The following is a 14,077-nucleotide window of genomic DNA, read 5'->3' as shown; positions in this document are numbered from 1 at the left end:
GTGAATTATGGTGGCATATCTAACTGCACTAACAATGTATGGCATGCCATGGCAGTGCATACATGCATACATGCATTTGTGCCCTACTGTTGACACTCTTAAATAAGCAGACAAAGGAGCAGTCTGTTTCTCTAACTACATGCTGTTTGAAAGTGTGCTGATCACTGCTGATGAGGCTTGATGATGCAGGAGTTCCTGCATCAAAACTTTTAATGAAGGAAGGGGAAGATGTTATCCCTTATTCTTTCTCCTTTTTATTACCATCTCTTCAACCATTATGTAGATCATATCAACAAACTCACTCTCATCCAATACACAAACTCTACCACACAGTGAGATAACAAGGAGAGAAAGAATATATGTGTAAGATGCAGGTAATTGAGTGTATGGAAATTTTTCCAACATATCCAGAACACTGTTTAACAAATTAAGCTGAAACTCCCCTGATATATTTACTGCATTTGCTTTTTATCAACATACTCCGAACACCAGACTGCAGTCAATCCAATTTGAAAACTGTTTATCTTATCCATGAAGTAATTGAGAACTTTTCAACTTCAAAACTTTATTCTGGTTTTTAACATATCAGGAGGACTCTCTAGATACAAACTAATTGTTCTGTCATCTGCAGAGTCAGAAGCTTTTATGAGAGGAAATAATTTGGTCAAGCTAAAATTATCATTTAAATTTTTTTTCCAATTTTTAGTCAAGTGTCTTGCTTGCTGACTTGACAGCCTGGATTCAGGAGCTTTTATATATGTTGATGTTAGACTAATACAGTATACTTTCATATGAACTACCCAAAAGGTTGGTCTATCACTCTTAGAGCAAAATTTGACAGTTTTATCAGATTGGTAGAGGCAGGAGAATGATTTGCCTAGCATTCCCTTTGTGAATACATGTAGGAACACAGTGAATATAAAGATTGTGTTTCAATACTTAGAGCCCTTAGTAGTCTGAGTATCTGGTACTTTACTGAGCTAATGTCTTTGTACAACCATTATATCCTCTGACTTATTAGACAGCTGGGAGCTCGTAGCCTGGCAGCATGCAAAAACAAGGAGGAGTATTGTCCCCATTTTTTAATCTTGATAGCCCCAGAGTGTGTAATGGTTTTTGCCTTTCAGTTTGGGAAGGAAGTAACCTAAAATGAGCTCCCAAAATGTAGATGTTTTTTATTTAATAAGGTCTTCAGCATGAGAAATTTGTATAATTTATGAATTTATATTGATTGTGTGATTGTTTGTTATTATGTGATTTTAGTTTTTAACAGGTCAGACACTTTTAATAGATATTAGTGTACATCAGAATGGTTTGTTTTTATCATTGATTTGATTTTTTTTTTCATTTACTGAAGTGAATCACGGCATTTATTTTAGAATTAATTTAACAAAGTAACTAACAACAAAACAATCTTTCAAAAGAAATGCATGTTAAAATTGAATGGTACTTATTTGTTGAGCACTTTTCCCCCAAGGTATCATCCAGACTTTCAGGCAGAAGCAGACTGAACAAGATATAACATATGCCTGTTACTAGCTATCAGACAAATTTGCGTAGTTACCTGTAAAACATTTTCCTGTGTTCATCTGCTTTCTAGAAAGAAAACATGTTATTACCTCTCTAGGAATTTCTGCTGAAATGAATGGTATGTTGGGTAGAAATGTCTAAGAATTAGCCTGTTGCTGACAGCCTGCCTTTGATCCAGTCTCAACTCCAGTGTCTTCATATGGTGCCTGATTTCTAGGGCAAGAAAACAGTTAACTGCCGCCCTTTCATTCAAACCCTGGCTTTCTGAGCCAGTTTGAAAGAACACATGATTTGGAAACCTTAGACTTGCTATGTAGTAGGTTTCTACTATGAATGCAAGATCATATCATTGAAAATGAACACTCCTGTCTGATGCTGCCTTTCCAATTATTGCTGTGGCAGAGCACAGGGTGCTCCTGCCACTTGCAACCAGTGGGTTGCGTAGCCCCGGTGCGAGGCCCCGGGTGGGAAGGGAGCCACCGATGAGGAGCCCGAGAGGGGCGGTACATCGAGCCCGGTAAGGCCAGCACAATGATAGGCCTCAAGGGGGCAGGGTCCTGCGGTAGCAGCCCGAAGGGGAGAGTCCCCTCGACTGGCCCATGCTGGGGCCAGGACCAGTGAGGGTCAAAAGGGCCGGGGGCCCACCGCGAGGGATGGCCAAGAGCCGGGGGCCTGGGGTCCTGACTGGCCTTGAGGTGGGCCAGGGCAAGAGGCCGAAGGTTCCAGGGGAACCACACCCGAGAGGGGAAGATAGCTTCGGGAAGGGAGAGAGCAGGACGGTGAGCCCAGTTGGGAGGTCGGTAGTACGTGGGGCCTATAAGACCGGAGGCTCGAATATGGGGAGCCCCAGTGTGAGGGGGCGGTGATGAGAGGCCCCAGAGAGGGGGCGGTGATTTAAGGAGGGGAGGAGTGTGGCGGAGCACAGGGTGCTCCTGCCACTTTAAGGGCCTGGAGCTGGCAGCCTCCAGGTGCCTGATTAGGGCAGCCATTTTGGGGCCTATATAAACCAGGCAGTTTGGCTGCAGGAGGTCAGGCAGCAACATCGCCTGGCCTTAAGGCTGCTGTGTATGACCCGGAGGTAAGGGGGAGCTGCAAGGGGTTGGCAGGAGGCTCCTGGTCCTGGGCATGACCTGAAACTGGACCCTGCCAGGAGTGGGTGGTCTGGTGGGGCTCTCAGTGGTGCGGGAGCCCCCAGGAAATGCCAGGCCAGTGATCACCCTGGTGAAAGGCGGGTCGGGGTGCCTTAACCCCTAGCTCCCACCACCACCGGGTGGGTGACCCCTGAGTTGGATGAGGGCTGAGAGGGCCAGGGTTATGAGGGCCGAGAGGGCCTGTGTTTGTGAGGGGCCCAGAGAGGGCGGACCCCGAGAGTGGGAGTGATGTTGGCGAGGTGCCGCGGTTGCTCCTAGGAGGAAGGGAGTAGTGGCACAGTGAGGCCCAGTGTTAGTGAGTGGCTAGAGAGACCCAGCCCGAAGGGGAGAGTGCCCTCGACTGGCCCAAGCTGGGGCCAGGACCAGTGAGGGTCAAAAGGGCCAGGGGCCCACCGCGAGGGACGCCCAAGAGCCGGGGCCCTGGGGTCCCGACTGGCCTTGAGGTGGGCCAGGGCTAGGTAGCCGAAGGTTCCAGGGGAACCACACCCGAGAGGGGAACAAGGCTTCGGGTGGGTGAGGTAGCCCAGATGACGGCGGAGTGGCCACCTGAGTAGAGAATATCATAGTGGGGTCTTGCATGGAGGATTCTGGGGCCCAGTGCGGGGGCCGGTGAGGAAGAACACCATGATGCCAACTGCGAGGCTTGGGCTGCGGTATTAGGGGAGGTTGGAGCCGCAGAGCGCCCCTGGCCATCGGGGCAGTCGAAGAGCAGCCTCCCGCTTAATTATCATCTTAATTGAACTCATTATCATCAAAGGCGTGGCGGGCGACATGAGCGGGCGGTTGCCCAGAGACAGGTGGGCGGGCCGTGAAGAGCTCGGCCCTAAGTAGGCCTGCTGTCACGGTGACAGGCGGGCGGGCCACCGAGTTCGGCCCCGGGAGGCCCCCGTCACAATTGCATTCTCACTTCAACTGTCCAGTGATTTACTTGGCAAGCACAGTAAAATACATATTAGAGGCAAGAATTCTTGTGGGTGACCCATCATTTATTGGACCAGTGCATAGTGACAACAGTTGGGGCAATACACAAAACGACAACAGTTGTTTCCAATGTGGCAGCAACATCGCCTCAAAACTATTTTCGTATTAAGAAATGAATATAAAGGCTCACACGTTCACATATTTTACTTCCCTTTTTGGCAGAAGATGCACAAGAAAGGTATCACAGTCAGAGCAACATCTTAACTCCCAGCCCATTCAAGAATGAACAACCTTCTTCATAGTTTGTCGTAAATATTGACTGTATTTCATTTAAGGGATTGTCTACACAAGTGACACCCAGGCTATGGGGATTCTTTTAGCAATTTGAATAAAGCTGTGCAAAACCTTGCATAAAGACCAGTTTTGTTATGAGAGCAATTTACTTAAATACAGCTTAAATTGGTACCTAATCAGTTTGAGCTAAATCAACATAAGCCAGTTTTATATCACTTTTACTGTCCACATAGCTTTTTGCACTGGTTTAATCAAATCAATTTTAAATCAAACATTTAGTTAAAACTTAACTTTTCTCCAACTTTTTATGTAGTGGAGTCCCAGTATATTTTAAGCTCTTTGAAGTAGCAACCATGTCATTCTTTCTGCTTAATAAGGTGCCAGAGATGCTATTGCATGCTATAAAATAAAAGTAAAGAAAATGGGAATTTTTATACTTTCCAACTTGTCCAAACCTTGGTATAGCTCAGGGAAGATGTTCATATGTGCTATGGAATGTTTTCTGTGAGCTAATGAATAGGAGACAGCTCCCCATCCGGAATATATCAGCTGGTTTTGATCATTACTGAGCCCACTATGTGCTTGCTGAGATGGATGAGATTAGTGTAAAATGTGTTATTCATAAATATCTCCATGTTGGTGTCTGGACGGTCTTCCTTTTGAACCCCCCAATTAATATCCTTAGTTGGGGATGGGGCTTTCAATCACAGGTGAATTTGTCAGGTGTGTAAATGCCTTCCCTTTTTTAAAAGGGATGGTGGAACACTAAACTTTTAAATACTGTGCACTATAAAAGTGGAGTTCTCTGCAATGGGAGGGTGAAGGAAAGGATTGATAGCCCCATTGATTTGGCCACTAGTTTTGGGCCTTGTAACAGTCAGTTTCTGTTCCTTGTTCTGCCAGAGTTTTCTTTTGTGAACTTCAACAACTGTGCTAAGTCTCTCTTTGCCCTACTTTTCCTTCTAGAAAGGAACAGAATATTGTCACACAGGAGTATTGCGAAGATAAATGTTTTAAAAATTGTGATTTGCTCATAGAACAATAATGGGGGACATGTAATTAGCTGAGTTAGGCATATAATCTGTTTCCTATCTGTAGGAGTCAACATCTCACCTCTCAAATCCATTTGATTTTTTTCATGTTGACTTCTTTAAGTAGGTCACAAAGTACAGTATCTGGGTTTTCCATTTTATTTATTCTGGTCGGTAGGAAAAATAAGACAGATTAATATTGTTTTTAAGCATAAATCTACAAAAGATGGCTATTATAATAACGGATATGACTTCTAATAACTTGATTAGAAATACTCTTTGAAGAGTTGATGCTCTCTGGAGAGCCAGCCATGAAGCAACAAAAATACCACCTAGAGCTCTGAGCCTAGTGTTTGAATTCAAAACATGTTTTAATAAGAATAATAATCAAGAACTGAAACAATTAGTTGGCAGTGAGCAACTGCCAGGTTTTACAGTGACTATGGGACTTATGTTCCAGTGGCTAGTTAAAATTAGAAAAGACATTTAAACTTCAATGCATAGGTTGGGGAAGGCATGACCTTGCAGAATGCTCACTGTCATTGTCCAGGTGGAAGTTAGCCTCCATTTTTCTTGTGACCTACAAACGTAGCCTCCAGCTACAGAATAAATCTAGCTTTGCATGCCAAATGAGGCAGGTCAAGGCAATCCAGTATTAAGGGTAAGTCAGATATTCTGCTATTCTTTGAAGAAGCCCAAAATAGTTGAATTGTTCCCCCAAGGGAATGGCAGTTTTTCTGGTGTGCAGTTTTTCTGGTGGATTGTTCTCAGTCCATCATGATAGAGCTGTTCTTTCCCAAACCAAAGGGGTTGGGGTGGAAAGTGTATCTTTAACTTTACTGTAAATTCAAATTGCACACCATGCATGACCATAAAGAGCCAATGCAGCATATAAAGACGTATTAATGATGTGCTGTTGTGTGTTGTTTATAAATGTGTTATCTCGTCTGGAAGTTATAATTTCTAATGTTTAACTCATTAAAGTTATTTATTTAATAATAGAGTAAAATGACAACACACAACTTTATTTTAAAAGCACATAAAAGGACACCATGTACTCTTTATCTTTTTTCACCAAAGATTTCTGTGCACTGATTGAAATTAGTAGAATATGGCCTATCTATGCATTTGTTTCTATTGTCTACAGTCTTTTAAAATGGGATATTTCCGTTACAAGGAATCATTGACAGTATTAATCTCTCTCTCTCTCTCTCTCTTTTAAATCTTAGAAGTGGGAAGCTAAATAACCATTTAGAAGCTGCTATTCATGAGGCCATGAGCGAACTAGACAAAATGTCTGGGAATGTAAGTCTCTTTGGTTTTTAGTAATAGTTTTTACTGCATTTGTTCTTTTTCAGTATAACCCTGGATTTTATTGTTTTTTTTAGTATGGTTTTTCAATAAAACATTTGTATTACTGTTCATCTTATTGTTTCATAATTTTGGAAAAGGTTTAAAATATCACTTAGATTGTAAACAATGTTAGGTACTCAGTGTACATCAGACATGAATTTTACCAATATTTGGAACAGTACTTTACCTCACAGTGAGCTCCCTAATTTTTTGTTGGAGTAGGGATTGCAAGATCCTGCTCATTTCTCCTCCAGTTTTGAGTAGGAAGATGTTGAAACAATATTAAAATGATTGGTGTTTATATTGTGACTCACCACTGAATAAACTTAATCGAATATGAAATTAAAGATATTCTCATAAAAATATGTTGAACACCCTTAATACTTAAATTTGGTGCTTGTATTATTTCTTGTTTTCATTTCTGTTTTGTCACACAGACATCACAAATCTGTCATTTACAATTGTATCCACCTCACGTAAAAAAAAACATTGAAATAATTTCTTTACTTGTCTATGAGATATAAAAGTGAATAAAAATATAATATATTACACTACATTAGACATACCAAAAAATCTAATAAATATTTTGGATAATTACAAATGCTATAAGATTCGAGTACTCAAGCCTTAGTCCTAAAAAGACCTTGCACATGCTTGTTATTTACAACTGGTAAGGCTTCAGTGGAACTGCTTGCAGTATATAAAATTAAGCATGTGCAAACATCTTTGCAGGATCATGACTTCAGAGTTAATTTTAGAATCAACTAGAAATATTAGAGAATCTGCTTAGTAACTCAAGTTACCTGCTTTGAGAGGCTGAGAAAATTGACACTTGATTATTTTCCCTTTTCTTTTTTAACATAAAAAGTAGACTGAATTTTCATCAAAGTCGATAGAAGTTTTGCAGTTGGTATGGCTATAGAACTATGTCCATTTACCCTAGAAATAAAAACAAAACTAGAGAGTCTGGTTAGGAACAGTTGCCTCCTAACCTCACTACATCACAGTTAAAATTCATAAACTGGACAATTTTTATTGTACCCCTGTCAAATAAATTTCATATTGATGTGCAACCTAATTACAACAGCTACATGCTATAAACGAATTGGGGCAACTATGCTAATTATACTGTAATACGGTTTCCTCATCTGGCTGGTTGTTTTGCGCGGACAAGTCTGATGTATCATAAATTTTGTATCATAAAATAACACTGTGTTAGCTGTAGCTCAGAATTAGTCATTAGTTCAATCTTACTAGTTTTGTCACAAAACTTCATCAAGATGAGCTTTCTTTTCATAAATATTTTGATCATTCAGAATAACAAGACCAGAAAATTATTGCAAACTCAATGACATTCTTTTTCTTTTTTTGAAATAAGCTTTTTTAATTTACACTGTTCAGACAGAAATATTAATAGATGTGTATAGGACACACTGACGTACAAAGCAATTGACACTAGCAGTAACACACAGTAAATATAACACAAATTCTAGCTGCCTTGAAAAATGTAAGGGGTAATTTAAAGAAACACGTGTTCACAATATTCAAGGATTTGTAATTTTCTTAATCTATTCATTGCATTTCAGAATACACAACCTCATTTCTACCAACAGATGGTGGTGGTATTCTATATAAGACAGCAATACATTCTTTTTGCATTTGATTTCTTGTAGCTGGGTTGTAAATGTGTTTTGAGCTTTATGTCATGATCTTTCCTCCTGGCTTTCAGCTTGGAACAAATAACAGACATTGAATGGAAAACAATAGATGATGAAAAACATTCTCGTTTGCTAATTAATCCACTGTTCAACCTGAAATTGTAATAATAGTCCTTGATATTTTGGTGAAAATAGCTAGCTAAAAATAAGCTATCCCTAAAAAGTAAGGTCCATGTTAAAGGTATTGGTCTGTATTCATTTCCATATTCGATTTTCTGTTGTTGTCTCTATATTCATAAACTCCTTCCTCCTAGAGCTTGATATTATTAATGCTTTGTGGTTCAGTTCCTGGTATACTATTGTTTAGTTAATGTAATTGGTACCTTTCTTCTGAGACTTGAGCGATCCGGACTATAGCATAAATGTTCAACCCCCTGGGGTTTTAATATTCTGTTCTTCACATGAAAATCAAGCACTAAGAGCTGTATTACCCAGTTAGCCAAATAATTTGTCAAAAATACTTGAATTCATCTATCATTGGCAGGTTCCTTTCCCTAGTACTCTATGCTAACCTTTCATTATACTTATTTTTTAGGTCCACCAAATCCCACAGGGAGACAGACAGGTGAAGCCCCCAAAACCCAAGAGGAGGAAGATCTCTAGATAACATTGAATGTCTTTGTTGCTGGTCCAGTACTTATCAAAATGAACATGCACATAAATCTTTATATAGGTATTGATATAGATGTAATTATATCAATATTTATATTGAGACAGATAGACACCATCACAGGGTGCTAAATGAAATAGTGGTACAATATTTTTGTTGATCAAGAGGGATAGTTATTGCTGGATAAGCCAATCAGAATTCTTGAAAGGTTACAGTAACAATGTCAGATGATTACTGATTTTTTTCTATAATACTAAAATTGTGATTATAAGAAATAGTCCAAATGTTTCTGAGAAATTTTCATTGTGTATATAGATAATACAGAATTTCATGGTGATATCTGAAATGTAAATATTGTACAATATTGTCATGTACAAGCGTACCTAATGCACACTTTATCTTTTATTGTACAAAAAAATAGTGTACAAAATTCTTTGGTTTCTATTGAGTACACATACAAGAGACTACCAGTGTAAAGTGATAAATAAAAATACAGCCTAAATGCTTTTATATGATAATGTAAAAGATGCTGTTTTTGTATTTAACAGCAGAGAAAAGGCATGATTATGTAATACCTTAATTATGACATACACTTCACACCACTGAGTGTTCATTTATATTGTCTGTTTGGAATGAACCTTGCCTGGAAGTACTGTACTCCATTTCAGGTCTCTGTAGGAGAGTGCAACCTTGCAGATTCCTAAAGGGATGTGGGATCACAGGTCTAATTAAGAATTCAAAAGCTGCAACTATTGGTTGCATTTTTATTTACTTAAGTTTTAAAGTAGAATGCTGTAGATTTTATTACAAAATTTAGATGGAATATTTTAGTCAGCCATTTTTATAGTTGAAGATTGATAGCCACCTGCTAAACTAAACCATTTGTATCATCAGTAACTTTAAACCCTCAAAAAATCCTTAGGCTTCTTAGCTTACGTTTAATCAATTAAATATTCATTTTATGTATATGGGGACTATGGCTCGATTCTGAAATCATTATAAGTGTTAAGGTTGATTACAGTTTGATTTTGCAGTAAAATAAAAGGGCCTATTCCAGTGTTTCTAAAAAATAATGTTAGCATCCATCTTACAGTATTAATAACTAGATATTAAAGGTGGCTTACAAAATTATTAGTAACAATAATTTTTATCAGTATTATGTAACATATCAGATTTATTTTATTTAAGAAGAATTATTTATACCATTAACAGATTCTTATATATATTAATGTGGCTGAAATGTGCAGGTTAAATCTATTAACCAAATTATTTATGTTATATTAAGTGAACAATGTGAAACATATGTAGAAAACAATACTCTAAAAATATTCAAATCTAAAACTATGAGCCATTGTAAAAAAACAAGGTTAAAAGGAAGTGTAGCGCAACAGCATTTCAATGTTCTTTTTTCGGTGGTGGTGGTGATGGCAGCAGCAGTGCACATCGTCTTCCAGGCTACCCAAAGTAACTTATCCCACCATGCCTGGTCCCAGGATGGAGCCCTTAACTCCCAACTCTTCATCTGGGAGCCACCATTTTTTGACACTTTTTCCTTGAAGTGGCAAATTTACAAAGACTGTTAGTAATCAGCATTCTGTAGGGCTGATAATGTTGCCACTCTCCTGATAACTGATAGTTGGCACTTGTTCAAGGAGTAACTCTTCCTCTCACCATTCACTTTCCCCTTAGCCCAAAATCCTTTATCTGCCCGGCATGGTTTTGACCCAGAGGACAGAGACCTGAGGACATCCCCAAACTCAGCTCTCCTGTGCCACAGCACAAAGCACTACCACTGGGCTAATCTACTTTTTCATGTCTCATACAGACAGCTCTTATTCCTTTTTTCCCCCACCCCAACCTGATGGAATGCAATTAGCTACACTAAGCTACAGTGGCCTGGAGGCAGGAACCCTTCCTTCTACTGGGTAGGTTCATTTGTCTTTCGTGTAATGGCAGGGTGGCCTGCCATGGTCCTACATGCAAACTCATGTGAAGTGATTTTTTGTGTAGTTTAGTTGACACTTTTTTGTTACAAGTTGATGTGTTTGTTACGTTTAAAGAGTTAATGTTGTCCATTTTCCGTACCAGCCTGCTTTTCTGCTGTTTTGTCTATACTGATGTTTTTTATTCATAAATACATGTGTGTGTGTGCGTGTATGCGCGCGTGTGTATGCGTGTGTGTTCATATTTAGTTTGGTTTTTACCTTTTGCTTTTCTGTCCTAAAACTGAGTTTGTATTGACCAATCCTTCTTTTTGGCATTTTAACTAATTAGGTTTGTACTTTCTCACCAATGTATACTTTACATTAGTAGACTATGTAAAGTATTTTTGTGCACTTGATTTCATTGGTTAATAATGGCATTGATGTGGGTGCTAGGAGTAGTTTATTTCAGTCCATACAGATTTTTTTCTCTTTTAGAGTTTTTATGGTTTCATGTAAGCAGTTAATGTAAATATTGTGAGCATTACAGGTCATGCAGTGTTGTAACATTTTAAAAAATGTTGCACCTACTTTACAATTAAAAAACTGGTCACTCATACTTGAATTTTGCCCATAGAGCCATTTCTTTCTCTTTGCATTAAAGCATAATATACTTTTTTGATGGAGGCCCAACCCTTCTTTCATCATTATTATTTTTTGTTTAAAAAATCTATATTTTTTCTAATAGAAGACTTAAAATGAGAAATTTTAAAGATACTTTTTGCCTAGTTTCTAATTTAAGAGAGAACTCCTATATTTAAAGGGTGAAAAATACCCCATTATGGAAAGTGGAATGATACTTTATTGTCATTAATTTGGCATGCAAATTTTAAGTGACTGAGTAAAGTGGGCCCACAAAAAATTAGTATCTGATTAGATTAGTTAATTTTTGCGTGGTTCTTTGAGGATGTAACCTGCAAAGTATCCTCGATATTATTTATGTATTTATTTATTTATTGTGCTTTATTTAAGTGGGTTGTGGCATGTTGATTTTTTTCCAAATGACATAAAATCAAAGGAATTATTCCTCTTTCTATCATGGCGCATTTTGTGAACACCATTAAAGAAAAATATTTCCATTCATTTCAATGGATTTTCTTCGTATTCCCACTCTGACTAAAAGTTATTGCTTGGATGGACCAGCCATGAAAATAATATCCACATAGTAAAAATAACACATCTCTGATGTCCCAGGTCTGCTATACTCTCAGTCTAAGGTTTGAGGTTCTGGGTTTTTTTTAAAAACAAAACAAAAATAATACATCAAATATTAAATTATTTGCTAAGTCAGTTTTGCAGAAGATTTATAAGTAATGCAATATTATTTTGAAGTCCCTGAGTTTGGTATAGAAGTATTAGAGGGCTCATGGTGGACTGAATTACCTTAGACATACTACCTTTCTTAGTTACAGTTTGTATTTTGCTATGTAGGGTTGTAATGTGAGAATTCCAGAAGAGCAGTAGCATAAAATGCTTTTCTATTTTTTAAAAAAGAAACCCATTCTAGTCTTACTAAGAATTAGAAATTTTTTTAATATCAGTTTTGTAATTTTTGATAAAGTTGTTGATATTATGATTAAATCACCAAAAAAAAAGTTACTGTGATGTTCTCTTCGGGGTAGGGACCATGTCTTCTTATCTGTTTGTTAAACTTCTAGCACAATGGGGCTCTTAAATGGGGCCAGTAGGCACCACTAGTAATATTACGAGTTAGATAATGTTAAAGTTGAGTTAAAACATGAAACCAAGAGAATTCATAGTTGAAATTTGAAAAACTGAATCCCTGTCCTTAGTTTACCTATTGTATGCGGCTTAAATGCAGTATTTTCCAGTGCTGTAACCTACAGGTAAGTTGAGAAGATGAATGGCCTGATCATCTGTTCACTCGGGAAGTCGAAACATATATTCTGCTCTAACACAGTAGTTATTTCATCCCTTCATTGTGTTTCTAACCATACTAACTGAAAACCTTTACAGTTCACATTTTGGAATTCACTTAGTAAATGTCTTTAATCAGTAGGCTTTAGTATGTGCTATTACGTACTTGTACATACAGCCCAATATAATAGACAGGAAGAGACAGCAGGGGAAATCACCACAATGTCTCATTCCTGGAGTTTGTACCTGGTCATGCAGGATTTGCCTACCCATACAACAAATAAGCTATAAGAGCCACTCTGTTTGTTTCAGCAAATTCTCATGGGGGTCTGTGAGAGCTCAGGGCCTTTCGTGTGGAGTTCTGTACTTCCTCAGCTTCTATGGTCCTTGACCTTCCACCCTTGCAAGTATGATATAATTGGAGCTGTCCTCTACAGTCTTGTCATGGCCTCAGGGCTAAAGGTTATCTGTGGAAGAGAGCTTTGGCTAGGACAGATTTATGTAACGTTTGTCAAATATTCGCTTCTCTATCTCTTAAATATCTAGTGGTCCTATATTATACGGCTAGGTGTGTTCAAAAGAAATAAAGATGTTTGATTCTCTCACTGAAACATACAGCCCTAATAAGTCTTGCTCCATTAGAAGTGCATTGTAGGCTTTGGAACTATGCTTTTATGGACAAAGGTCTAACTCTTCCTATCCTGCACTGTAAACCATGACCACACCAGAGCGTGGTCGTGTTGTGCTTCCTTTCATTGGTATAGGTAAGTAGACATGCCACAGGGCTGTAGAGAATCGGGCCCCTCTTGTTTCTCTCCACATCAGCTTTTACAATTAATTCATTACATTAGTTCATTTTTGGGAACAAGAACAAAAAGAGAAGTGTGGTGGTTGCTTTCAACTTTCTTAGCATTTGATCCAATAGAAATGTATTTTTTTCTGGGAGTTTAGCCCAAAGGGTTTTTCTTCTTTCACATCTGGCGTGAGTTAAGTGCTTATTTACATATAAGTCATTCCAGAATACGTAGGTTTGGGTTTACGGTAGAAGAGGTGTTGTAAAATAAATTTGAGTGGGCAGTCTTATTTCAGAAAAGAGTGTTTTTCCCTGGTTTATTTAATCCACAGTACTACTACAAAATAAAATATCCACACACGGACAAACTAATAGTTATGCCCTTTTGTACAGAAGCCCCAAGAAAAGTGTATTAATTGCTGTTCATCAGAATGGATAATCAACAACCAAAATAACAAAAGCACATGTTTTATATGTACTGACATTTTAAAACTAACCAAAAGAAATCAGTACCAAAGGATGCCAGAGTTCAGTTCAGAGCCAGAGTCTGAATCCAATATGAATGGCACTTGCATGAATTGCAGTAATATATGATAAGGTGAGGCCTGTGTTCCAGCTGTTCAAGGCTTCAAGCTACTTGGTGATGATACACAACGCAGGATGAGGTAAAAAATCTGCAGGTAAGTCCTGTTTCATTTATGATTCCAATGAAGCTAAGCATACAAATGTATTAGCTACAGCTAGAATACATGGCATTCATGGTGCTATGCAGGCAGGTAAGGACTCCGAGTCCCTTTCTTGAGGATAGTGTCTGAT

General features: G+C 38.4%; 1 protein-coding gene across 8 annotated transcripts in view; it reads left to right on the top strand.

Moving 5' to 3' along the window:
- The window catches only part of MBD5 (methyl-CpG binding domain protein 5), a 290,901-nt gene extending 279,746 nt beyond the window's left edge, over positions 1-11,155 (top strand). For all 8 annotated transcript variants that reach the window (XM_019480375.2, XM_019480376.2, XM_019480374.2 and 5 more), the window contains 2 exons: positions 6,157-6,232; positions 8,534-11,155. In XM_019480375.2, the coding sequence (XP_019335920.1) occupies positions 6,157-6,232; positions 8,534-8,605 (148 nt within the window). In that variant the 3' untranslated portion in view covers positions 8,606-11,155. The remainder of the gene's footprint in view (positions 1-6,156; positions 6,233-8,533) is intronic.
- The last annotated feature ends 2,922 nt before the right edge of the window (positions 11,156-14,077 follow it).

The sequence above is a fragment of the Alligator mississippiensis genome, chromosome 4, assembly GCF_030867095.1.
Source record: "Alligator mississippiensis isolate rAllMis1 chromosome 4, rAllMis1, whole genome shotgun sequence".
NCBI lineage: Eukaryota > Metazoa > Chordata > Crocodylia > Alligatoridae > Alligator > Alligator mississippiensis.
Note: the sequence above shows the minus strand (reverse complement) of the source record. Positions and strands in the feature narration are given on the sequence as shown.